This window comes from Pristiophorus japonicus, chromosome 2, assembly GCF_044704955.1.
Source record: "Pristiophorus japonicus isolate sPriJap1 chromosome 2, sPriJap1.hap1, whole genome shotgun sequence".
Lineage (NCBI taxonomy): Eukaryota > Metazoa > Chordata > Chondrichthyes > Pristiophoridae > Pristiophorus > Pristiophorus japonicus.
Window position 1 is genome coordinate 357,709,611 of NC_091978.1, and position 24,640 is coordinate 357,734,250.

General features: G+C 47.8%; 1 protein-coding gene across 1 annotated transcript in view; it reads left to right on the top strand.

The window, feature by feature from the left end:
* Positions 1 to 24,640, top strand: part of lef1 (lymphoid enhancer-binding factor 1) — a 172,117-nt gene that overhangs the window by 60,478 nt on the left and 86,999 nt on the right. The window contains exon 4 of the mRNA XM_070866057.1: positions 23,542 to 23,674. Within this exon, the coding sequence (XP_070722158.1) occupies positions 23,542 to 23,674 (133 nt within the window). The remainder of the gene's footprint in view (positions 1 to 23,541; positions 23,675 to 24,640) is intronic.

Here is a 24,640-nt window from a genome sequence, read left to right on the forward strand (position 1 = left end):
CGCTATATAAATGCAAGTCTTTCTTTTCTTGAAACATTCCTGCACTAAAAGTGCCCAGTACACTGGCGCCACTTCCAAAGGGCCCATCACCACCTTCTCGAGGGCGATGGGATGGGCAATAAATTCTGGCCTTGCCAGTGACGCCCACATCCCAAAGAATGATTTTTAAAATGTCCTGTCTCGTTCCTAACATCGTTCAATCATTTTCATCCTTGCTCTTGCTCTTTATTTTTTATTTCCACGTTCCCTCCCGATGCTAATCGTCGAGGTGGACCTTTTCGCTGCTGGCAACATATCCAAAGAATTGGTTTTGCCATCGTGGTCAGCATTGCCTTTACAATGCTCAGCTTCTTACACAACAACAACGTACATTGTTATAGCCCCTTCAACGTAGTAAAACATCCCAAGGCGCCTTAAAATTTAATTCCACAGGTATGTAATCAAACAAAATGGCCACATAAGGAGATAGTAGAAGAGAGGAAATAAAGACTTACATTTATAAAGGTCTTTTACTACCTCAGGACATCCCAAAGCACTTAACAGCCTATGAAGTACTTTTTGAAGTGTAGTCACTGTTGTAATGTAGAAAACACATCAGCAAATTTGCACACAGCAAGCTCCCCCAAACAGCAACATGACCATGACCAGATAATCAGTTTTAGTGATGTTGTTTGAGGGATAAATATTGGCCAGGACACCAGGGAGAACTTCCCTGCTCTTCTTCCAATAGTGCCATGGGATCTTTTACATCTACCGGAGAGAGTTTAATGCCTCATCCGAAAGGCGGCACCTCCGACAGTGCAGCACTCCCTCAGCCCTGCACTGGGAGTGTCAGCCTAGATTTTTGGGCTCAAGTCTCAGGAGTGGGACTTGAACCAACGACCTTTCTGACCCACATGTAAGAGTGTGACCCACTGAGCCACGGCTGACACCTAAAATAAAACAGGCTTGGTCAAGGAGGTAGGTTTTAAGGAGCATCTTAAAGGAGGAGAGACAGGTGGAGAGATTTAGGGAGGGAATTCCAGCGCTTCGGGCCCGGACAATTTGATTCCAGTGTGCTCCCAAACTGAAAGGGCCCCACAAATTTAGCAGTGGGACCAATGCCTGCGCACATCGAGTCCATTATTAAATTGGTATCATCATAGGCAGTCCCTCGGAATCGAGGAAGACTTGCTTCGGCTCTTAAAATGAGTCCTTAGGTGACTGAACAGTCCAATACAGGAACCACAGTCCCTGTCAAAAGTGGGACCGACAGTCGTTGAGGGAAGGGGTGGGTGGGACTTGTCATGTATTCAACTATCATTGTAACCCATGTATAAGCTGACCGAAGTTGTACACCTTGAGAACATTGACCACAAGGGGTGAACTTGTGGGAGACACTCCTAACCTGGACTTTCAGGTATAACAGGGGAAGCTCCACCCACCTTCATCACTTGAGGTCTGGGTAATAAAGGTAACTGGTCACAGAGTGACCTTCTCTCAAGTATGAGCCTCGTGTGCATTTATACTGTATAGTAAGGACTTATCAGGACTGCTTTGCCGCACGCTCTTTCCGCTACCTGCGCTTGATTTCTTAATGCTCTCGGCGATGAGACGGCAAAATTGGTATGGTTTGCATCTGGTTTATACCCATAAAATGAGTGTACCGCATACCAATTTCTAATCCTGAGAATCTTTATTCACTCCAATCTTAGTGTTTCCAAGTTCTTTTATTGTCAAGGTTTCTGGTTTCTTCGTCTTGATCTTTTGCCACCTGTGGAGTTTCCCCCTCTCTTGTGAAACTTAGCGCAGGATCATCAGCAGGCCGGGGCCATCAGAGGGAGCAGCGTTCGGTGGCTCGGCCCGTAAATCGGCATGGACCCGGCCTGAAAGACCATCAGTAGGCCGGGGCCAGTGAAGCAAGCAGCGTGCGGCAGCATACCACTGCAGGGAGCAGCGCGTGCTGCTGCAGGAGGGCGACGGCTGTGAAGCCAGGGTCGCTGATTGCAGTGCGGGCAGGCACAGCAGGAGGGACGAAGGAGCGGCAAGAGTCCATAGAGGGAAGTGACCGGGGCCCAGGAGAGGCGTGAATCTGGGGCCCAGACGAGGCGAGGGCCCAGGGGCAGCATGGGCCAGCCCAGACTGCGATATGTGTGCACCCTCGGTCTGTGCAGCAGAGCTGGTCTCCAGTTAGTCTTGGGTAATCCTTGCCACTGGACCAAGACCTAGTTCTGTCAAGCCCGTGTGGTGACTGGTGTGCAACGGCCACCCCACGTTAAAAAAATCCAAGCACAGGCATCTTCCACCCTTCACGATGTAGTTCGGGATCTGGAATATTAGGTCCTTCATTGAAACACCTGTGAACTCATCCCTTTTTGGCGTGGAAGCAAGTCATCCTCGTTTCGAGGGACTGCCTATAATGATGATGTAAGTTGCCAATATTGATGGGTCGATGTTTAACATGGATCAAAGGATATTCCTCTTGTCCGGAAGCATTATCCACTTTAAAATGAATACTTATTAAAATCTCCATTTGAAATGGTACACAGAGGAAGGTTGTATGAATGCATGCGTGACACTATCCTTAAGCTAGTGTTTGACGTGATCCAATCTAATACCTTAGTCTTCCAGTCACTTGCATTACTGCACAAAAATATGTGCGTGCATTTAATTGAATTTAAATAGCCACGGTTTCAGCATGTGTTGGATTTAAGATCTATTTTAAAATGACCCCCTTTTTCCCCTAAGCTAAGTTTTAACAATTTTTGTAATTTATTCAGTGGCTTAAAGGCTAGGTTATCGCCCAGTTGTAAAGCAGCTGCAACAAAGTTCATGTTTCTCTAAGTCTTAACAAGCGTCGTGATTAGCTTTGTCTCCCGTCTGTTTTTGGACCAGACAGTCTAGTTTTTGAGCGGTGAACAGAAATTCCTAACATATAAACTGCAAACCAAAAGCTTTCTTATAAAATAGAAGTTTTTTTTATCAATCAATGTGTCTCGGGTTGTTAGTTATTGAATGGTTGAGGTGTCGGACTTGGCAAAACTTGGGGGTTTTTGAAATTAACTTTGGAAAGATTTTCAATTGGACAACTTGCAATTATATAGAGCCTTCAACATAGATGACACTAAGCTGGGTGGCAGTGCGAACTGCGAGGAGGATGCTAGGAGGCTGCAGAGTGACTTAGACAGGTTAGGTGAATGGGCAAATGCATGGCAGATGCAGTATAATGTGGATAAGTGTGAGGTTATCCACTTTGGTGGCAAAAACAGGAAGGCAGATTATTATCTGAATGGTGACAGATTAGTAAAAGGGCAGGTGCAACAAGATCTGGGTGTCATGGTACATCAATCATTGAAGATAGGCATGCAGGTACAGCAGGCAGTAAAGAAAGCAAATGGCATGCTGGCTTTCATAGCGAGGGGATTTGAGTATAGGAGCAGGGAGGTTTTACTGCAGTTGTACAGGGCCTTGGTGAGACCACACCTTGAGTATTGTGTGTAGTTTTGGTCTGCTAATCTGAGGAAGGACATTTTTGCTATTGAGGGAGTGCAGCGAAGGTTCACCAGACTGATTCCCCGAATGGCAGGACTGACATATGAAGAAAGACTGGATCAACTAGGCTTATATTCACTGGAATTTAGAAGAATGAGAGGGGATTTCATAGAATCATATAAAATTCTGACAGGACTGGACAGGTTAGATGCAGGAAGAATGTTCCCGATGTTGGGGAAGTCTAGAACCAGGGGTCACAGTCTAAGGATAAGGGGTAAGCCATTTAGGACCGAGATGAGGAGAAACTTCTTCACTCAGAGAATTGTGAACCTGTGGAATTCTCTACCACAGAATGTTGTTGAGGCCAGTTCGTTAGATATATTCAAAAGGGAGTTAGATGTGGCCCTTACGGCTAAAGGGATCAAGGGGTATGGAGAGAAATCAGGAATGGGGTACTGAAGTTGCATGATCAGCCATGATCATATTGAATGGTGGTGCAGGCTCGAAGTCCGACACCGAGTCAAAGAATGAGACACTAGGGCATGTGAGCGAATGCCTAATGGAGGTTTTCAGGAGCGTGTTAGAGGAGGAGGGCAAGGCAGAGCGGCTTAGGAAGGGAATTCCATAGATGAGGACCGAGACGGTTGAAGAGAGGCTGCCAATGGTGGGGTGAAGGAGGTCAGGGAATTGGACGAATGCAGAGTTCTCTGAAGGTTGTAGGGCCGGAGGAGGCTACATAGATAGGGAGGGGCGAGGCGATGGAGAGATTTGAACACGAGGCTGAGACTTGTAAAATCGAGGCATCGGGTGGACTGGGTGCTAATGCAGGTCAGCGGGCACAGGGTGAGAGGGACTGGGTGCGAGTTAGAATATGGGCAGCAGAGATTCACGGCTGATTTAACAGTCCAACCAGCCACGACGTGAATGCTCCTTTCATGGTCAGAACCACCTTTATACCAGCCGACGGGGTGGTCAGTCCTATACTGTGGGAGGGATTTCTGGGCTACAACAACCCATATGATCGACAGGGGGGGAAACGACACACCAGCCATGCCCAGCAGGTGGGAGTATCCCGCTGCATGCCAACCCAGAATTCAGAGCTCCAACACAGATTTCTGGTTACTTTAGGGCAGGCTGTGGCCCACAATGGTCAAGAGCCACATGTGACGTGAATGTCAATGCATCCCAATCCTTCCACAGATGTGGGACCGGAAGAAAGTATTGTTGCTCGCGTTGGAAGTTGCGACTTGCGAACTGAAAACAAACCAACGACATTATTTTGGAGAGTACGCGACCCCTTCCACCTCACCCCATCAACCAAAAGAAGAAGTAAATCGATAAATAAGGGATGTATGTCGGTCCTATTTCTCACCATATTTTGTCAGTGATTTGCAGCATCGCCTCCATTTCCAGCTGTTCGCCCGGTTTTAGCTGAAGTGCATTAAAGTCAGATTGCCCAGGTAAGGAGCACCCGTGCTTCCTCTCGCACGCAGCAGGATTACTAGTGCAGTAACACACCATCGGTAGCATACTCCCTCTCCCTCTCGTCCTCCCTGCCCTTACTCCATTGCCTCCATCTTCCTCTACCTTCTCCCACCATCTCTCTCTGCCACTCTCTCTCTCATTCTCTCCTACTCCCTCCCCACTCCTTCTCCCTCCGCCACTCTCTCGCCCTCTCCTCACCCTCTCTCCCTCCAGGAAGGTACCTGTAATGTGTTTCCTTCATGGGTTCTTTGCTTAAGAATTCATAGCAACACAATGCTATTGAGAACTTGTAGATTTATTAGCAACGGTTTAACAATCACATTACACATTACCAGTTCATCTGCTGTACCCAATTGTGCTTCTTCATGGGGTACAGCTCCACGGCCCCTCAGTTCCACTTCATAGGCATCCAATAGAATTAACAGAAGCAAATTCCTTAGTATTCCAGTGAATCAGTTGGCTCTTTGATGTTTACTGGGAGTTGGGAAACTGATATCACGACGTATATTTGTGTTTTTTACAGCAATGCTATTCAAAAGTGCCTCGTCGTCCTGTGAAGCACTTTGGGACATCCTGAGGTGATGTAAAGGCACTATACAAATGCACGCTCTTTCTTAGAGCTAGACCGTGACTCTGTGCGATGGGGTTAAAATGGGTGATAACAAATCACCTGCCCGTTTCACGTCTCGCTCCTGGTTTTAATTTCCGTTGAATTCAGTAGAAAGTAAAATCAGGAGACTGGTCTAACGGGCTTCTGATCCGCTGTCACCCGTTTCACACTGGTGTACCAAGTCCAAATCCATCCCTTTTGAGTGAGGATATTGGGGATCATTTTGACTTTGGGCGATCGTGTAAAATGGGCAATAGCGGATCATCTCTCCCGCATTTCATTTCCATTGAAGTCATCGCTCAAAGTCAACATCATCTCCATTGTTCTGAACCATCTATCGGATCAGACGTTAAACCGAGGCCCCCTCTGCTTTCGCAGGTGGACGTAAAAGAACCGGCAGCACTATTTCGAAGAAGATCAGGGGAGTTATCCCCGGTGTCCTGGCCAATATTTATCCCACAATGAACATAACATTTTACAGATTATCTGGTCATTATTACATTGCTGTTTGTGGGAGCTTGCTGTGCGCAAATTGGCTGCCACATTTCGCACATTGCAACAGTGACTACACTCCAAAAGTACTTCATTGGCTGTAAAGCGCTTTGAGACGTCCGGTGGCCGTGTAATGCGCTATATAAATCAGGAAGTCTTCCTTTTTTTTCTTTTTTCCTCTCACTCTCCTTCCTCTTCCCCTCTCCCTCATCCCTCTCTCCTCCCCCTCCTTCCCCCTCTCACGCTTCCTCCCCTTCCCCTCTCCCTCATCCCTCTCTCCTCCCCCTCCTTCCCCCTCTCACGCTTCCTCCCCTTCCCCTCTCCCTCATCCCTCTCTCTTCCCCCTCCTTCCCCCTCTCACTCTCCCTCCCCTTCCCCTCGCCCTCATCCCTCTCTCCTCCCACCTCTTCCTCCTCTCACTTTCCCTCCCTTTCCCTCTTCAGCCTTTCTCCTCTCTCTTCATCCTCCTCCTCCCTCTACCTTCTCCCACCATCTCTCCCTGCCACTCTCTCTCTCTCTCTCTCTCTCTCATTCCCTTTCACCTACTCCCTCACGCTCCCTCTCCCCTTCCTCTCCTATCTCCTGGAAGGCACCCAATTGCGGTCCTTCACGGAGTAAGCTCCACGACCCCTTGGCCGCACTCCTTAGGCATCTAGCAGAATTTAGCAGAGGCGAATTCCTCAGTATTCCAGTGAATCAGTTGCCTTTTAGCTGTTAAGTGGGAGTTGGGGAGAAATGGGTCACAAATATTGGCAGCAGGAAGGAGCAATGGGTAGAGCCGGAATGGAGGGAGAGGATCTCAGTGATGCTGTACAAGCTGGTGAGCGCTGTTGTTTTTCAGGTGCTTAAGTCTCCAAACTCACTCGCTGCCAGACAAAATGGCGAGTGGAGCTTCCCATCACTGATTCAAATTCAGAATATCACTTCAAGGCTCCCATCGCAGCAGGGGAGGTGGCTGGTTTTGTTCTGAATCTCCTTTGTACCTTGAAGCCTACAGGCACATTGCTTTCGTCAGCTGACATTTGAAAAGAAACGCTATCCGGCCAAGAAAATTAATAAAATAGCGACGTGGAAAATAGTTTTAACAATCGACTCGACCGGCAAAAAAAAACGGCGTGAATTTTATCTTTCTAATGAGGGCTTATCTGCGATTCTGAAAACAGGCATGTTTTTTTCTTATTCCAAGATGGCCACCGTGGCTTTTTTTTTTAGGAGTTGATTCGTCGTAATCTGCTTTTTGTCCTCTCAGTGAGCAAACAGCCGGAATTACTGCCAACTGCGTGTTTAACGATTTTCAACAGCTCCAGTTGAATATTCATCAGCGAGGATTTAGAGCAAAGCGTACACGGCAAACAAAATTAATGCCGTCAACCAAATTCCATGTCAAAAAACAAATGCAACACTCGCACGGATTGTCCGCTACTCCCACCTACAGCAATGTGTTAGATTACAGGCCGATATTTCTTCTCTGAAGAATGAGATTGGTCTCGCTTATCTCCCGGAATTATTAATACATTTTTGTAAACGATTGTGGGTACGTAGGCCTGCTCTTACCAACGTGCTCACCGTGGGTGTGAAGAGCAGCATCTTACAGTGTTTAATAATACGAGGGGATAAACCCCACGCACAGCGAATTACATTAAGATGACACACGCAGTCCCTCCCGGACACCACTCCGCAAAATAAGCTGTCAGAAATGTTGGCCCGTTTTTTTTTTATTACGAATACTTTGCGTGACGCTTGTCTGCCGCAGGAAGTTACTTGTTGTCACTGTTTGTGTTTTGAGCGCTGATCAATTTTTTTTTAAGAGGTCTGAGGAAGATGCATCATTCTGCTTCACAAGGATGCAGCGAGGGGTGAAGGCCCAAATCTGCCACTGCTACACCATGATTAGTCAATAACTCCATTATCATTGTAAGAAGATGAGAAATGCCCCTTCAGTCTGTTGTAGCATGTGATGGTGTGACGCAAACTAGATGGACCTGGGTTTTTTTTTCACTGCGCAATTCCTAAGTACTTATGTTCTCAGTGTCTTCTCTTGTACCAGCCCAGTACAACAATGGACAGAGCATAAGCCCTCCTTAGGCATGTCTGTTCTAGACTCTTTCCAGTATAATAAACTCTGTACTGTACAGTATTGTTATGTATGGGCAAAGTAGGAAAATTAGCGAAGCTTAACTCAAGGCGAGGGGGAATGGGGAATCACACCAAGAGAATTTGAAGACCTCTAAAATCGCACATGTCTAATGAATTGGTTCCCAAAGCTGAATAACTGCATCTCTTGGCAAAGGTGGCAGAGCACATGAAGAGGTCTGCTGGGCCGTATCCAGAAGTAATCGGAAACATGGAGGGTGATTTTAGCTCAATCTGCCCGGGTGGGAAATGGCAGGGTTGCAAGCGACACCGGTTTGACAACCCACCCAATTTTACTCTCCATTGACTTCCAACTGTGTGGAAACGGCATTCAACCCCATCCCGACATCTCCTCCCCAGATCAGGTTGGGTTAAAATTGCTCCCTCTGGAGTCAGGTCAGGTGTTAAAACCGGTTACCCTGACAACAGTAGACGGTGGTACCCATGACGGGTCATCACCGAGCGCCGGGCCGCACGCGGGTCAAGTAACCCGGCCACCTCAAGAAAGCGGCCAACGGCTTTAGTGCCCGAGTGCCTGGGGGAGGGGAGTGGAACCCTCGATGGAGGAGATGCCATGGAAGGGCAGGTGAGCTAATCCTTGAGTTAACCACATCTGTCCGCAGCCTGTAACCTGTGGCCCAGTCGCCGTACAGATCAAGTCAGTGAAAGAGTGAATGTGGACAGTCCCAACACACAATGCCTTAAAGTGACAGAGAGGCCACTGATTCTTCATTCACGGGATGTGGGTGTCGCTGGCAAGGCCGGCATTTATTGCCCATGAGATGGTGGTGGTGAGCTTGCCGCCTTCTTGAGCCGCTGCAGTCCGTGTGGTGAAGGTCCTCCCACAGTGCTGACTTTATTGCAGCCGTTTGGTGCAACTGGGTGGCTCGCTGGGCCATTTCAGAGGGCAGTTAAAAGTCAACTACATTGCTGTGGGTCTGGATCACATATAGGCCAGACCAGGTAAAGGCAGCAGATTTCCTTCCCTAAAGGGCATTAGTGAACCAGATCAGTTTCTATGACATTCCTGCAGTTTTATCACCATGAAACCAGTTTTTAAAAATTCCAGATTTATTTAAATTCCCTAGTTGTTGTGATGGGATTTGAACTTTTGTCTCTAGACCATGAGGCCAGGTCTCTGGATTACTAGTTTAGTGACTTAACGACTATGCTACAGTACCCGATAATGATGACAAAACAGAAATTCGTTATTGGCTGTTAAGTGGATCTCTCAAAGCAGCTGCTGTGCTGCCGAGATAGGTCAGTAAAATTCAGATCATGTATTGCACTCGAGGAGTTTGTCTGAGAGGATGTAAAAATGACGGCCTCAGTCCAATGTCCCAAATGGTGTCGAACACCAGCTGTTACACCCAGGCTCGTTACTGTGCAGGGAACCTTAGTCACTGGGAGTGCATTGTGGGAAATCACAGGCCGACTGCCAACAGCTTCCCAGCCAATGGTGATGGAGGGAAGCCAGCCCTTCACCATTTGATGTCACATTTTCAAAACGTTCCCGTTTTTCTTGTGGGTCGGGGTTGATTTAAAAAAACAACTTTTAGATACAAAAGCTAGTACTGATTGGGAGGAGATTGTTCCGAGACATTAATAAGGGACACTTTAATACACGAGTCGGACCATTCGGAACAGGAGTAGGCCATTCAGCCCCTCGAGCCTCTTCTGTACGCCCCTGGCTGATCTGTCTCTTAACTCCATTTACCTGCCTCACCCAACAAAAATCTATTTATCTCAGTCTTGTTAGCTCCAATTGACCTCCAGCATCTACAGCCTTTTTTGGCAAGGAGCAGGAGTAAACTTTCAGATTTCCACTACAGTTTATGTGGAGAAAGCTTGCTCTTAAGTGACCGAGCTCTAATTTTAAGAATATGCTGTTATTCTGGATTCTCCAGCAGAGGCAATAGTTTCTCTGAATCTGTAACGTATGCACTTGTGAGGATGCTCACAGGTTTGTAGAGCGTTGCATTGTGAGTGGCTTAGCCAGTACATGATGTTCACAAGACTCAATAAAACTCCAGTCAGTTGGTCATTCACAATGAGGCATGCAGTTGTGAGCCTAGTGGATGAACTGGTAATGTAGTGTGATTGTTAAACCTTTGTTAATAAACCAACTAGTTCTTAATTGCAATGTGTTGCTATGAATTCTTAAGCAAAGAACCTATGAAGCAAATACATTACAGTATCCACCCTATCGAATACCTTCATCATTTGAACGACCTCAATTGGATCACATAATAAATTCAAGGAGATACTCTCAATCAGCTGCATTGGCCACGATCTCACTGTAAAATGGCACTCGCTTGCATGTGATGAGGAAAGAAAGATTCGATCAATCCATAAATAATCACTATCACAGTGGCCCGCGTTATTTTTGTGGAGCTCCTGCTCCTGTTGGGCCCCACAAGAATAATTTAAAACTTACATGCGTGGCTAAGTACATAGTCGGACCCCCTGACCGGCACATAAATGGGGCCTACCGGCTGAATCAAACGGGCACGCAGCTGTAGGCCCTCGCCAAAATGGTGTCGGTCGGACCCAGAACGGAGGTGGTGGGCTTTGCGGAGGAGGTGGAGGGGTGTGGAGCTTTCCTCGCCATTTTCGGGTGGTGAACGCCCGTGAAAATCTCCCCCAGCGAGGGTTTGTCGAATTAAGATTATGGGGTCACATATCTCCAAGCCGTTTTATTTATTGATATGATAACACGTCGAGAAAGTCCTGCTTCTGTTTGCAGTCCAGGCAGGTAAATGGACAGTTCCCTCCGATCTCAAGTAACTTATAAACTATAGAAACAGGGCATAAAAAAATATAGATTATTTTAGGGCTTTGCCCGTTTCCTAAAGTTGCTGCTTGTAATGACATGCAACAACAACTTGTATTTATATAACGCCTTTAACGTAGTGAAACATCCCAAGGCGCTTCACAGGAGTATTATGAGACAAAACATTTGACGGCGAGCTGCATAAGGAGAAATTTGGGTGTGTGACTGTTCTGCATGCTCTCAGCGATGAGACTCGAGGTGCTCAGCGCCCTCCCGGATGCTCTTCCTCCCCTGAGCACAGGTGCATACATTAAACAAGCGCAGGCAGCAGAAGGAGCGTCGGCAAACCAGTCCCACCCACCCTTTCCCTCAACTGTCTGTCGCACTTGTGACAGAGACTGTAATTCCCGTATTGGACTGTTCAGTCATCTGAAAACTCACTTTTAGAGTGGAAGCAAGTCTTCCTCGATTTCAAGGGACTACCGATGATGATGACGCACCTGTGAGTATGCCCACAGGTTTGTAGAGCTGTTGAAGGGGTTGCTCCTCGATTTTTGGCTGCACTTCAGTACCGCACTCCTGATCTTTGGGCACCCGGTGCGGAGGAGGTGGGGCGGGGGAGGGGGGGTGCGGGGGGGGGGGGGGCGTGGAGCTGGCAGGTCAGACGGCCTCCTTGTAGGACTGCTCCTGGGCCTGGCCAAGGTGGCCATTAACATGTCCAGGCAGTGGGCAGTCGAGGGGGTCGTTCAGCTCGACTGCCTGCCTCTCTTCCATGGCTACATTCACACCGGGGTGTCCCTAGAGATGGAGCACGCAGTGTATGCTCGCGGCCTTCCGCGAGAGGTGGGCGCCGGAGGGACTGGAGTGCATCATCACCCCTGGCAATCAAATTTTAATTTGACCGTTTTAGGTTCACAAAGTTTTATTTGTTAATTTGTTGGTTCTAGTGACCCTTTATTAAGTGGGCACTCGGCTTTATCGTTTAATTAAAATAGTTGTAGAGCTGTTGAGTTGGGAGTGGCTTAGCCAGTCACCTGATGTTTACAAGACTCAATAAAACCCCAGCCAGTTGGGTTCGGGGGATCCACGATGAGTCAGGTGGTTGTGAGCCTGGTGGATGAACTGGTAATGTGTAGTGTGATTGTTAAACCTTTTGCTAATAAATCAACTAGTTCTCAATAGCAATGTGTTGCTATGAATTCTCAAGCAAAGAACCCATGAAGCGAATAGATTACAGTGACCAAAAGCTTGGTCAAAGAGGTAGGTTTTAAGGAGCGTCTTGAAGGAGGAACGGGAGGCAGAGAGGTTTAGTGAGGGAGTTCCAGAGCTTGGGGCCTAGGCAACAGAAGGCACGGCCACCAATGGTTGAACGATTATAATCAGGGATGCTCAAGAGGGCAGAATTAGAGGAGCGCAGACATCTCGGAGGGGGGGGTGGGGGTTCTGGGGCTGGAGGAGATTACAGAGATAGGGAGGGGTGAGGACAGGGAGGGATTTGAAAATAAGGATGAGAATTTTTGAAATCGAGGAGTTGCTTAACAGGCAGGCCTTCCTTTAGCGTATCTGGTGTACTTAAAAGACCTTGAGGTTTTATTTCACCCGGAAAAGTCATGAACTTGTCCAAGTAATTACTGGGCAATCACTGTCAAGCATGGGGCCTTGATCTGAGGGGGCGAGTCGATCTGCTGTGTGTCAACCTTGACGGAGCGGCGTCTGGCCCGAGAACGCAGGATGCACGCTCTCAGGACAGTCTACCTGATTGAAAACTCCGAGACAATGATGCTGGGTGACAGCTAGGATCTCCGAACACAGTCTGAACAAAAAAAAATGCAGAAATATGCAGTGCTAATCCCCACAGCGAGCCAGAGAGCCAGAACTACTGGAGGTTTTCAGAACCGTCAAAGTGATTATTATTTAATTTCCAACCTTTTTGTGAGGTGGATTGGTGAGCTGCGTGCTGATTTTACTGTCAGATCATAATAGCCCTGGGCAGATCAGCAGAGTTTGCAACAAAAAAAAACGCCCCTTCTTTTAACATGGAGGAGACAGAAGGAAATCTTCCATTGTGGGGAGCGGAATTGACCTGATTCTGCAGGCTTGCTGGCTTTCGCTCTCACACTGCTGCTTCTCTCTGTTTCCATCCTGCAGGAGAGAAGAAAAGGCCGGAGCTTAAATTAAAATCCTGCAGTTTCTTATCTGCTTGCCACATGAAGGCAAATCTGAGTTGAAAACCGTTAAATTAAGAGAAGATCGGGGATAGTTTAATTCAGCAAATCCATCAGTTCGGCTGCTAGTCTGTGTGACTGGAGGGAGGATAGGGGGTCAGATAGACACTAATAGGGTGCAAGCCATCAATTTGCTTTTCACATCCAAGCATTTGTATTTCCAGTAAGAGGGGGTTAGGGGTGGACCAGCACTGGTATTTAGAATGCTGATGGACTATCTCCGATGATAGATCTGTGTGTGAATTTCTTGTGAATTCTCCGAGATGCCTGCGCTCCTCTAATTCTGCCCTCTTGAGCATCCCTGATTATAATCGCTCAACCATTGGTGGCTGTGCCTTCTGTTGCCTAGGCCCCAAGCTCTGGAACTCTCTCCCTAAACCTCTCTGCCTCTCTTTCCTCCTTCAAGACGCTCCTTAAAACCTACCTCTTTGACCAAGCTTTTGGTCACCTGCGCTAATTTCTATTTATGCGGCTCGGTGTCAAATTTTTATCTCATAATACTCCTGTGAAGCGCCTTGGGATGTTTCATGACGTTCAAGGCGCTATATAAATACAAGTTCTTGTTATTGTAAAAAAGAAAGACTTGAATTTATATAGCGCCTTTCATGAACACCGGACGCTTTACAGCAATGAAGTACATTTGGAGTGTGCTCACGGTTGTAATGTTGGATTGAGGAACCCATCCTCCAGCACAGTGCTTTACAGTTCACCCACATGACCAGGACGGAGCAGATTGCCACGGAGTTCCCATTAATGTGCCTGATTGGTCCACTGACTGGCACTCTGCTGCTGGCTGGGATCTTCTGGGCAAAGTCTCTAACCATCCCAATGCATTTCTCTACTACCCTCTCCTTTAGTTCCTTCTCTCTCAAGTACAGGTGAGACATTACACCGAGAGCACTCCCCCCTCCCCCCGTCTGCCCCCTCAGGTGGATATAAAATATCCCACGGTAGTATTTGAAGAAGAGCAGGGGCGTTCTCCCCGGTGTTCTGGTCAACATTTATCTCTCAACCAACCACCTAGAACAGATGATTTGGCCATTTACTGAATTGCTGTTTGTGGGAGCTTGCTGTGTGCAAATTAGCTGCTCCGTTTCCTACATTACAACAGCGACTGCACTTCAATAGGACTAAATTGGCTGCAAAACGCTTTGGGACATCCTGAGGTCATGAAAGGCACAATATAAATGCAAGTCCTTTTCTCCCAATATTACTGCCTTTGACCGTGTGTGGAATTCCATTCAGGTGCAATACAAGCTTCAGCAACTGTTGGGCAGAATTTCAACTTGCCGCGGCTTCTAGTACGGGCCGGCGATCTGTAACACCAGAAGGAGAGCAGGGGAGTTGTCCTGGTGCCATCGCCAATATTTACCCTCAACCAACATCGCTGAAACAGAATATCTGGTCATTATCGCAGTGACAATGCCGACATTAAGTAACGGACCCCTTGGTGTTACGTGCTTTTTGTATAGTTCCCAAACACGGCTTAAGAGAAGAGGACTGACTGTATTAAAGCACGGAGCAGGTTGAATTCCCCTTAAGACATGATTCAACCAATTCAATCACACAGAGATGAGAATCTCTGTACCTGGCATCAGTATTTCTGATTTCTTTCCCCAGTGCCTACAGCAGGTTTTTCTATTAGACTTGATACAGTTTAATCACATGCATGATTACTATATATCTGTTATTTGCATATATTCTCATTGCAGCAAGCCACGTCTGCTCAGCACCGTGTTAAGGATTCCACTTCAGTGCCGACTGTAACTCCAAGATACGCACACATTGTGTTGTGTCCAGCAAATGGAGATGGCAGACAGCGAATGTTTATAATGCCACCACTGACTCGGGGAAAACTCTCAAAGTTTAGGATTTACATGTGAAATATCCAAGCCTCCGATTGCCCCAAGACTTTCCTTTCAGCTTATATCTATATAATTAAAACATCTCGCTTACAGCGCCTCGCACACTCGGGATGCAGGCTGGCATATTATCCCTGCTGGAAGCAGAGAGAATCAAGGGTCACGCTTCTCTGATTGGCTCAAATTGAGGAACGTCATGCTGATTCGCTGATCGGGAGAAATCCCAGCGCAGCCCAACCAATTCCAACATCCGCAGTTTGATCGCGCAGCTTACTTTTCCAAATTGGTTCCAGCCACCATCATGGATTTCCAACCCAATCCGCCATGCAACATATCATTTATGACGCAGGAAACGTGTAAAAAAAAAAACAAATAATCAGCTCGGAAAAAAAAAGACTTGCATTTATATAGCGCCTTTCAGGAGCACCGGAAGTCCCAAAGCGCTTTACAGCCAATGAAGTACTTTTGGAGTGTAGTCACAGTTGTGATGTAGCAAACACGGCAGCCATTTTGCACACAGCTCCCACAAATGTGATAATGAGCAGATAATCATTTTTTAGTCAAGTTGATTGAGGGATAAATATTGGTCCAGGACACCAGAAATAATTCCCCTGCTCTTCTTCAAAATAGTGCCATGGGATCTTTTACGTCCACTTGAGAGAGCAGACAGGGCCTTGGTATAACATCTCATCTGAAAGACAGCACCCCCTCAGCAGTGCACTGGAGTGTCAGCCTGGATTTTCTTTTGTGCTCAAGTTCCTGGAGTGGGTCTATGAACCCACAACCTTCTGACTCAGAGGCGAGCAGTGCTACACACTGAGCTGCAACTGGTGCAGGAGAGATTAAGTGGGTTAGATATCTAATAGCTGCCACCTGGTTGCCTCAGCTCACAACGTTCTCGATCAGCTCCTTACTGATTTAAGACGCTCGCGTCCTGGTGGAACCCATTACTGAGCAATTGTTAGTTTTGGTAATGTAGGCAGGCCGGGCCTGTTTGAAGTTTCCTAAACCACAGGATGTACAATAAAATAAAAATCCACGGGGACCAAACCCGCTTCCTTTCAAGAAATCGAGGTCTTGGCTGACTGTGTGTCATACCATGGCATCACTTCCTGGTGATGCCCTGTTGTTCTAATTAGTACAGTGCAGTTACAATGGTATTTAAAGTTATTTTCCTCTTGAGAAATTTAGTCCAACATTGGCTCTGAGTGAAGCATTAAACGCTTTCCTATTCAATGTCTTTGGTCAGGCTTAATAAGGCTCAGTAGAGCCATTTGTCTGACACACTTTCCTTCCCTATAAAGTAAAGGATTGGCTTTTAAAAATACCCTTTATAAATATTTCCAGATATATTCAACAGGAGTGTAGGTACATTCAAGTTTCCAGTCTTTCTGCATTTTAAAATAAAGTTCTGTGCTTAATACAATTCAAGCAGTGTGACAGGATCAGTCCAAGTCAGCATGGATTTATGAAAGGGAAATCATGCTTGACAAATCTTCTGAAATTTTAACTAGTAGAGTGGACAAGGGAGAACCAGTGGATGTGATGTATTTGGACTTTCAAAAGGCTTTTGACAAGGTCCCACACAAGAGATTGGTGTATAAAATTAAAGCACATGGTATTGGGGGTGATGTGGATAGAGAACTGGTTGGCAGACAGGAAGCAGAGAGTCGGGATAAACGGGTCCTTTTCAGAATGGCAGGCAGTAACTAGTGGAGTGCTGCAGGGCTCAGTGCTGGGACCCCAGCTCTTTACAATATACATCAATGATTTAGATGAAGGAATTGAATGTAATATCTCCAAGTTTGCAGATGACGCTAAACTGGGTGGCAATGTGAGCTGTGAGGGGGACGCTAAGAGGCTGGACAGGTTAGGTGAGTGGGCAAATGCATGGCAGATGCAGTATAATGTGGATAAATGTGAGGTTATCCACTTTGGGGGCAAAAACGCGAAGACAGAATATTATCTGAATGGCGGCAGATTAGGAAAAGGGGAAGTGCAACGAGACCTGGGTGTCATGGTTCATCAGTCATTGAAAGTTGGCATACAAGTACAGCAGGCAGTGAAGAAGGCAAATGGTATATTGGCCTTCATAGCTAGGGGATTTGAGTATAGGAGCAGGGAGGTCTTACTGCAGTTGTACAGGGCCTTGGTGAGGCCTCACCTGGAATATTGTGTTCAGTTTTGGTCGCCTAATCTGAGGAAGGACATTCTTGCTATTGAGGGAATGCAGCGAAGGTTCACCAGACTGATTCCCGGGATGGCTGGACTGACATATGAGGAGAGACTGGATCGACTGGGCCTTTATACATTGGAGTTTAGAAGGATTAGAGGAGATCTCATTGAAACATACAAGATTCTGACGGGACGGGACAGGTTAGATGCAGGTAGAATGTTCCTGATGTTGGGGAAGTCCAGAACCAGGGGACACAGTCTTAGGATAAGGGTTAGGCCATTTCGGACTGAGATGAGGAGAAACTTCTTCACTCAGAGAGTTGTTAACCTGTGGAATTCCCTGCCGCAGAGACTTGTTGCTGCCAGTTCATTGGATACATTTAAGAGGGAGTTAGATATGGCCCTTACGGCTAAGGGATATGGAGAGAAAGCAGGAAAGGGGTACTGAGGGAATGATCAGCCATGATCTTATTGAATGGTGGTGCAGGCTCAAAGGACTGAATGGCCTACTCCTGCACCTATTTTCTATGTTTCTATGTGACCGAGCTGCTACTGAGACATCATAAAACAGAGAACTTGAATTTATCACGCCTTTCATGACCTCAGGATGCGTCTAATGAAGTACCAGAGAATGCTGTTGTTCTGCTGGCAACCATGGCAGCCACCTTGCTCAGCAAGGACCCACAAACAGCAATTGAGATGAATTGGCCACTTAATCTGTTCTGGTTGGTTGTTGAGGGCTAAGTATTGACTGGGACACCAGGGAGAACTCCCATGCATTTCTTCGAAATAGTGCTTGAGGAAGTTTTACGTCCACCTGAGAGAGAAGACGGGGCCTCAGTTTGACATCTCATCCAAAAGACGGCAACTCCAACAGTGCCGCATGCTCGCAACACGGCCTAAATTTTGTGCTGCCAAGTCTCAGGAGTGGGATTGAACCCATGAACCATTTTGACTCCGAGGTGAGAGTGCTACCCACTGAGCAACAGCTGACACCAGGGGCTGGAAATTGCGTAGCGCCCTGTTTGGGGCGGTAACTTTTCAAGGAGCTCAAAAGTATCGGCGGGCAGTAAAGATTTGATTCTGCCGGGAACGTCCACTTTAACGATCCAAATCAAGCGCTACCACTTCCCTTAGAGCGCTAAAGGGAACGAGAGGGGCGGTATCGGCAGGGCGCTGAGCAATGGTTGGGGCAGCGTTGCTGTCTGTACAGGCTCCTTCCCTCCCTTAAAGGGAAGGCCCAATGCTGTACTGAATGGATCTTCATGCTCTGCCTGTTGGGCCGTGGCACGTGCATAGCAGCCCCAAAGCACTCTGAGAGTGCAGGGCTCAGTAATCGCGGGGTTAAAAGACATCAGTGGGCACCAGAATGGGGACATAAACAAATGTTGCCCTAGCTGACCCCCACTGCCTTTAATTAGTGCCCCCCCTCAAGCAGCCAGTTGAGGTGACATCGCCTTCTGCAGCTGCCGTTGTTAATGCCTGGCGATGCTGCAGGGGGAGCGGAAGCGAATATTACATCCGGGGCGGTAACGGGGCACAGCGCACCGGATGACATCACCATCTCCAGGGTGCAAGAGAGCAAGGCTTAGCGCCAGCACAAGACCGTCGGGGAAATTCTCGGGTGCCGGTGATTTTGCCACGTCCAGTCGGTAACCTCTTAGCGCCTCGTTAACGCCCCCCTGCAGGCGCTAACGGGAGGCGCAAACCAGGCCACTTTCTCGCCCCGGGTAAGGTAAGAGAGGCCTGAACCGACAAGAATGAGGGAGCCACTTTGGCCCATCCAGCTCATCTTTCTATAGAAACCTTTAGCGGCCGAAATTGCCGCCCCACCCCAAACGGGGTGCACTTACCATTTTTGGTGTTGATTTACTGCCCCAATCGATGAGGGGGGAGGGGGGTGGGATGACTCTTTTTCCTTCTGTAAGTGTCAAGGCGGTGTTTCGGGTGGAAGCTGGTGTCGGGAGCAGGGCAGAAGGCGGGTGGTGTCACGAGCGCTGCGCTCAGTGCCCGCCATTGTCGGGCCCATTTCAGAGTTGGCTGACAATTAAAATAAAATGCTGGCCGCAGCAGTGCGCCCTCCCCTTTAAGGGCGACACGCCGTCCAGCCACGGGCAGCTTTCCAGCGGGGGCACCGACCGGCGGGGCAGTTTCCCTCGTGATGCCAATGGGTAAGGGGTCGTCATGGCGCCGACAGGGCGGGAACTTTGCCACAAAAAGGGACGAGGGCAATGTGCCGAATGTCGGCCACTCTGCCCCGACTGAGCAGTAGCTCCTTTCTGGCCCGTTACCAGTAGCGACTCTTTAAAAAAGCGGGCAATTTCGGCCGCTTAATATCCCCATCATATCCGCTAACTGCCTCGTGTTTGACTCTGATGTTTTTCCCTTCGCTGCCCCCATCACTTCTCTTCTATGATCAATTGGCACAGATTGAGATTGTTTACATGCGCGGACTTAGTGGTGATTGACTGTGCTTAGAATGAACTGGGGTTTTTTTTGGCACGTAGTGCAAGGCAGATTAAAACAATTTGAGTTGAGTCTCCCTGCCAGTTCCACCGGAAGAAAGACCAGGATCCCAGATTTGCCAGATCCCAACCTTAGTTGAGCAATCCCAGTCGACCTTGCCATGTGAGAAAGGGTAGGGCTTGGATCGGTGAGGCCTAAGCTGGAAACTCTTGCTTCACCAGTCCTGGAGTCACGCTGGGGGGGTCAGTAGTGTCATATGACTCAGCCTACGGACTTCCAGGAGGGTGCAAGTGGTGGGCTCAACCGGGGGTGGGGGCCTGAACCTCCAAAGTTTGGGAGAAGTTGGACTCCTCCGTGTCCTGGCCAATATTTATCTCTCAACCAACATCTCTTAAAAAAAAAAATCTGGTCATCATCACGTTGCTGTTTGTGGGAGCTTGCTGTGTGCAAATTGGCTGCTGCGATTCTTACATTACTGTGACTGCACTTCAAAAGAACTTCATTGACCTCCTATGGTCATGAACGGCGCTATATAAATGCAAGTTATTTCTTTACCGAACGCCGCTGTGGGATCACCATCACCACAAGGCCTTCAGTGGTTCAAGGACATAAGGACATAAGAAATACGGCCCCTCGAGCCTGCTCCGCCATTTAATACGATCATGGCTGATCCGATCATGGATTCAGTTCCACTTCCCCGCCCGCTCCCCAAAACCCCTTAAGTTCTAAGGACAAGGCCCAGCATCGTCTCTGAGCCTCTAGGAGTGGGCAATCAATGGGTGGCCTTGTCAGCATCACCCACGTCCCGAGTTCAAATAAATGTTTCTAATTGAAACTGGAAATGTGTAGTGTTGTCTAGTGGATATGTAAATTTGCAAAAGAAGCTTTCCCATAATTGGCTCCAATTAAGTGTTTCTGTGTCCACCATTGTAGAGGTTCGTTAAGAACCTGGACTGTTGATATTATTTTCTTATTATTTACTTTGTGGGTGTCGCTGGCAAGGTCAGCATTTATTGCCCATCACTAATTGCCCCTTGAGAAGGTGGTGGTGAGCCGCCTTCTTGAACCGCTGCAGTCCGTGTGGTGAAGGTGCTCCCACAGTGCTGTTAGGGAGGGAGTTCCAGGATTTTAACCCAGCGACGATGAAGGAATGGCCGATATATTTCCAAGTCAGGGTGGTATGTGCCCTTAAGGGGGACTTGGAGGTGATGGTATTCCCATGCGCCTGCTGCCCTTGTCTTCCTAGATGGTAGAGGCTGCGGGTTTGGGAGGTGTTGCCGAAGAAGCCTTGGCGAGTTGCTGCAGTGCACCTTGTAGATGGTGCACACTGCAGCCACGGTGTGCCGGTGGTGGAGGGAGTGAATGTTGAAGGTGGTGGATGGGGTGCCAATCAAGCGGGCTGCTTTGTCCTGGATGGTGTCGAGCTTCAAGTGTTGTTGGAGCTGCACTCATCCAGGCAAGTGGAGAGTGTTCCATTATACTCCCGATGATGGGATTTGTACTCATGTCTCTGGATCATGAGTCCAGGTCTCTGGATTGCTGGTGTAGTAAGGTTGGATTTTTCTGATCGATTTAGTAATGTGCAGCATTCTGAAAATAAGTAATGACAACTCTCAGGCAGGTGTATGACGTGGGTGAGGTTCCTGAGAGTGTCACAGGTCAAAGGCCAGCCCAGGCAGAGTCTTGTAGCACATATTACTTTGACCTTTTTATAGCAGATCAAAAATTGAACTCGCTGCATCAGTGGTACAACTGGGCCAGCCTGGAGATGACTTGCACTTGCTCAGATGGGAAAAAGATGGCCTTTGCTCGTATGTGTGGTTAGGCCGGGAAAATAGAGGGATAAAGGTGTTTAAGCGTTCCATTTAAGAAAACATGTATCGAAGAGGTTAATTGCAATCAAGGTAACTCGAAAGTGTATTTTTGGGTCATTTCATTTTGTAATACAGTAATAAAGATACTCGTGACATTTGATTACTGCAGTATGAGGATTCTGTTCAGTGTCACGGAGTGTGATCCAGGCAAGATTAGACCAGACTCGCTCACAGCTGCTAATGTTCCCCAGGTTATTGCTTCAGTTTTCTGCCTCTGTTTGTTTTACTTTGAGAGGAGGTGTCGCCTTTTGGAGGAGACGTTAAACTGAGGCCCCGTCTGCCCTCTCAGGTGGACGCAAAAGATCCCACGGCATTATTTCGAAGAAGAGCAGGGGAGTTATCCCCGGGTGTCCTGGAGCCAATATCTATCCTTCAATCAACATAACAAAAACAGATTATCTGGTCATTATCACATTGCTGTTTGTGGGAGCTTGCTGTGCGCAAATTAGCTGCCGCGTTCCCACATTACAACAGTGACTACACTCCAAAATGTACTTCATTGGCTGTAAAGCGCTTTGAGACGTCCGGTGGTCGTGAAAGGCGCTATATAAAGGACACGTTTATTTGTACTGCCAAAGTGGCCAGCATGCTTCGCCCTTTGTTTCTGATTGGTCCCCTTGGAGGATAAGCCACACCCTGAAGCCTGCCAGGGGTAGAGAGTAGGCGTCTCAGGTCTTGCTTCTGGGCATCATGCGCATGGAATGATTCGGCTGGGAGTGGGGCAGAGCTTGACTGGGGGCGGGGCTTGGCGCCTGTCGGTCAAAAAAGTGCAGTACAAATAGTTAGTCCCCCATATAAATCCAAGTCTTTCTTTCAGGCAGCTCAATCACTACTGCCCATTTATCATCATTGGCCAGAGTCAAAATGACCACCAAGCTCTCTACCACGAGAATGTTCATCCACATCCCCACCCGTCCAGTGAAAGAACACTTTGCTTACTGCTATGCTCGCCCCCAGAATTAGGCAGGTTGTAAAGAAAGTGTAAAGCCCAGTAATGAGGAGGCTGCCATGACATGGCGAGAGTGGGTTTGCACGCCTAGTGGTCCTGCAGTGTCATTGCAGGCTGCAGAACTCGGCAGCTTCCCCACCATCAGGTAAAGAAAGACTTGCATTTATATAGCACCTTTCACGACCACCGGACGTCGCAAAGCGCTTTACAGCCAATGAAGTACTTTTAGAATGTAGTCACTGTTGCAATGTAGCCAATTTGCGCACAGCTACAAACAACAACGTGATAATGACCAGATAATCTGTTTTAGTGATGTTGATTGAATAATAAATATTGGGCTGGAGACTGGGGATAACTCCCCTGCTCTTCTTCAAAATAGTGACAGAGGATCTTTTATGTCCACCTGAGAGCAGACAGGGCCTTGGTTTATCGTCTCATCTGAAAGACAGCACCCTCCGACAGTGCAGCACTCCCTCAGCACTGCACCGAGAGTGTCAGCTTAGATTTGTGTGCTTAGATTCCTGGAGTGGGACTTGAACCCACAATTTTCTGACTCAGAGGCAAGTGTGCTACCCACTGAGCCACAGCTGACAGCTAGGGAACAGCGAGGGTACAATCATCCCAGGCGACTCTCGTGTACCTCCTGAAACAGCACAGAGCATCTGACTGGCGGCCGGCGAGATTGGTGCTGGTTATACCTTCAGCTGGAATACCAGGGGTGTGAAATTGGTTGTGTGCCGCAGTGCAGAACGGGCGAGAGAGTTTGTCCGACGGTCGACTTCAATGGGGTATAAAAGGGGCTCTTGGCATATATATATATATTTTTTTTTTAATTGCTTTTCCTTTTGGGAACTGGCTGGCACCCCTCACCTGAGGAAAACACGCCATCTTCTGTTCTTGTTGCTCCCAATTCCTCGTGACGTCTCACAATTTACTGCCTGTACACGTTAACCTGTATCGTTCTCAGTCACTCGACATGGAAGGCTCTGACAGAAAAAAAAATGCCTCTTTTGTTTTCTCTTGCAGTCAAACAAGGTGCCCGTGGTACAGCCATGCCATGCAGTGCACCCCCTCACACCTCTCATCACCTACAGCGATGAGCACTTTGCTCCAGGAGCCCACCCAACGCAAATCCCCACAGACATCAACTCCAAGCGAGGTGAGGAATCTCTTACACGTGAGTGCTACTCAACCCGGGTCCCACAACAATAATTTGTCTTTATATAGTGCCTTTAACGCAGTGAGAGCTCCCAAGGCGCTTCACAGGAGTATTACGAGACAAAGAATTTTGACACCGAGCCGCATAAGGAGAAATTAGGGCAGGTGACCAAAAGCTTGGTCAAAGAATGTCTTGAAGGAGGAAAGAGAGGTTTAGGCAGGGAGTTCCAGAGCTTGGAGCCTAGGCAACAGAAGTCACGGCCATCAATGGTTGACCGATTATAATCAGGGATGCTGAAGAGGGCAGAATTAGAGGATCACAGATATCTCGGGGGTTTGTAGGGCTGAAGCGGTTTTGTTCTCTGTTTAAAAGGTGGGGTTGACCTTGACTCTGCGATCGTGTAAAACACGTGGTAGCGAGTCGGCTGTTAAAAGTCGACGACAATCAAAACGGTGGAGGGCTGTCGACTCGCTCTCGCACAAAGGAACGCGGGGATTCGTTCTGGTCACTGACTGAGAGACTGTAACAGAAAGAGTCATTGCAATCCATTGTAAGACGGAACTCTTAAGTCTAGAGGCAGATTGGCTGACACCAGTGTATCTTTAAAACAATGATATCCTCAATGGCAATACCTTGTTTACACTGCAGTAGTACAAGGTGAACAGTGCAGCGTTCGTGCCTATTGTGCGTCGTGCAGCTGAACAAACAGTGAGACAGTGCTACCATCACAGCAAGGCGGCGGAAAGGAAGGGGTGTTTACACATTGCACGCAGAGACTAAATAATGAGCAGGATTGCCTTCTTTTTGTTTATTTGAGAGATTGTGCGTGCGTGCGTGTGGAGACATAGAGGGGGCATCGTTCTGGTGATGCAGGCACTGTGGCTAATCCCTCATGGCTCAGTGGGATACTGTGCCACCTGATGTGGTACAGACTCAGGTAGGCCATGGGAGCCCCAGGCGGTTCGA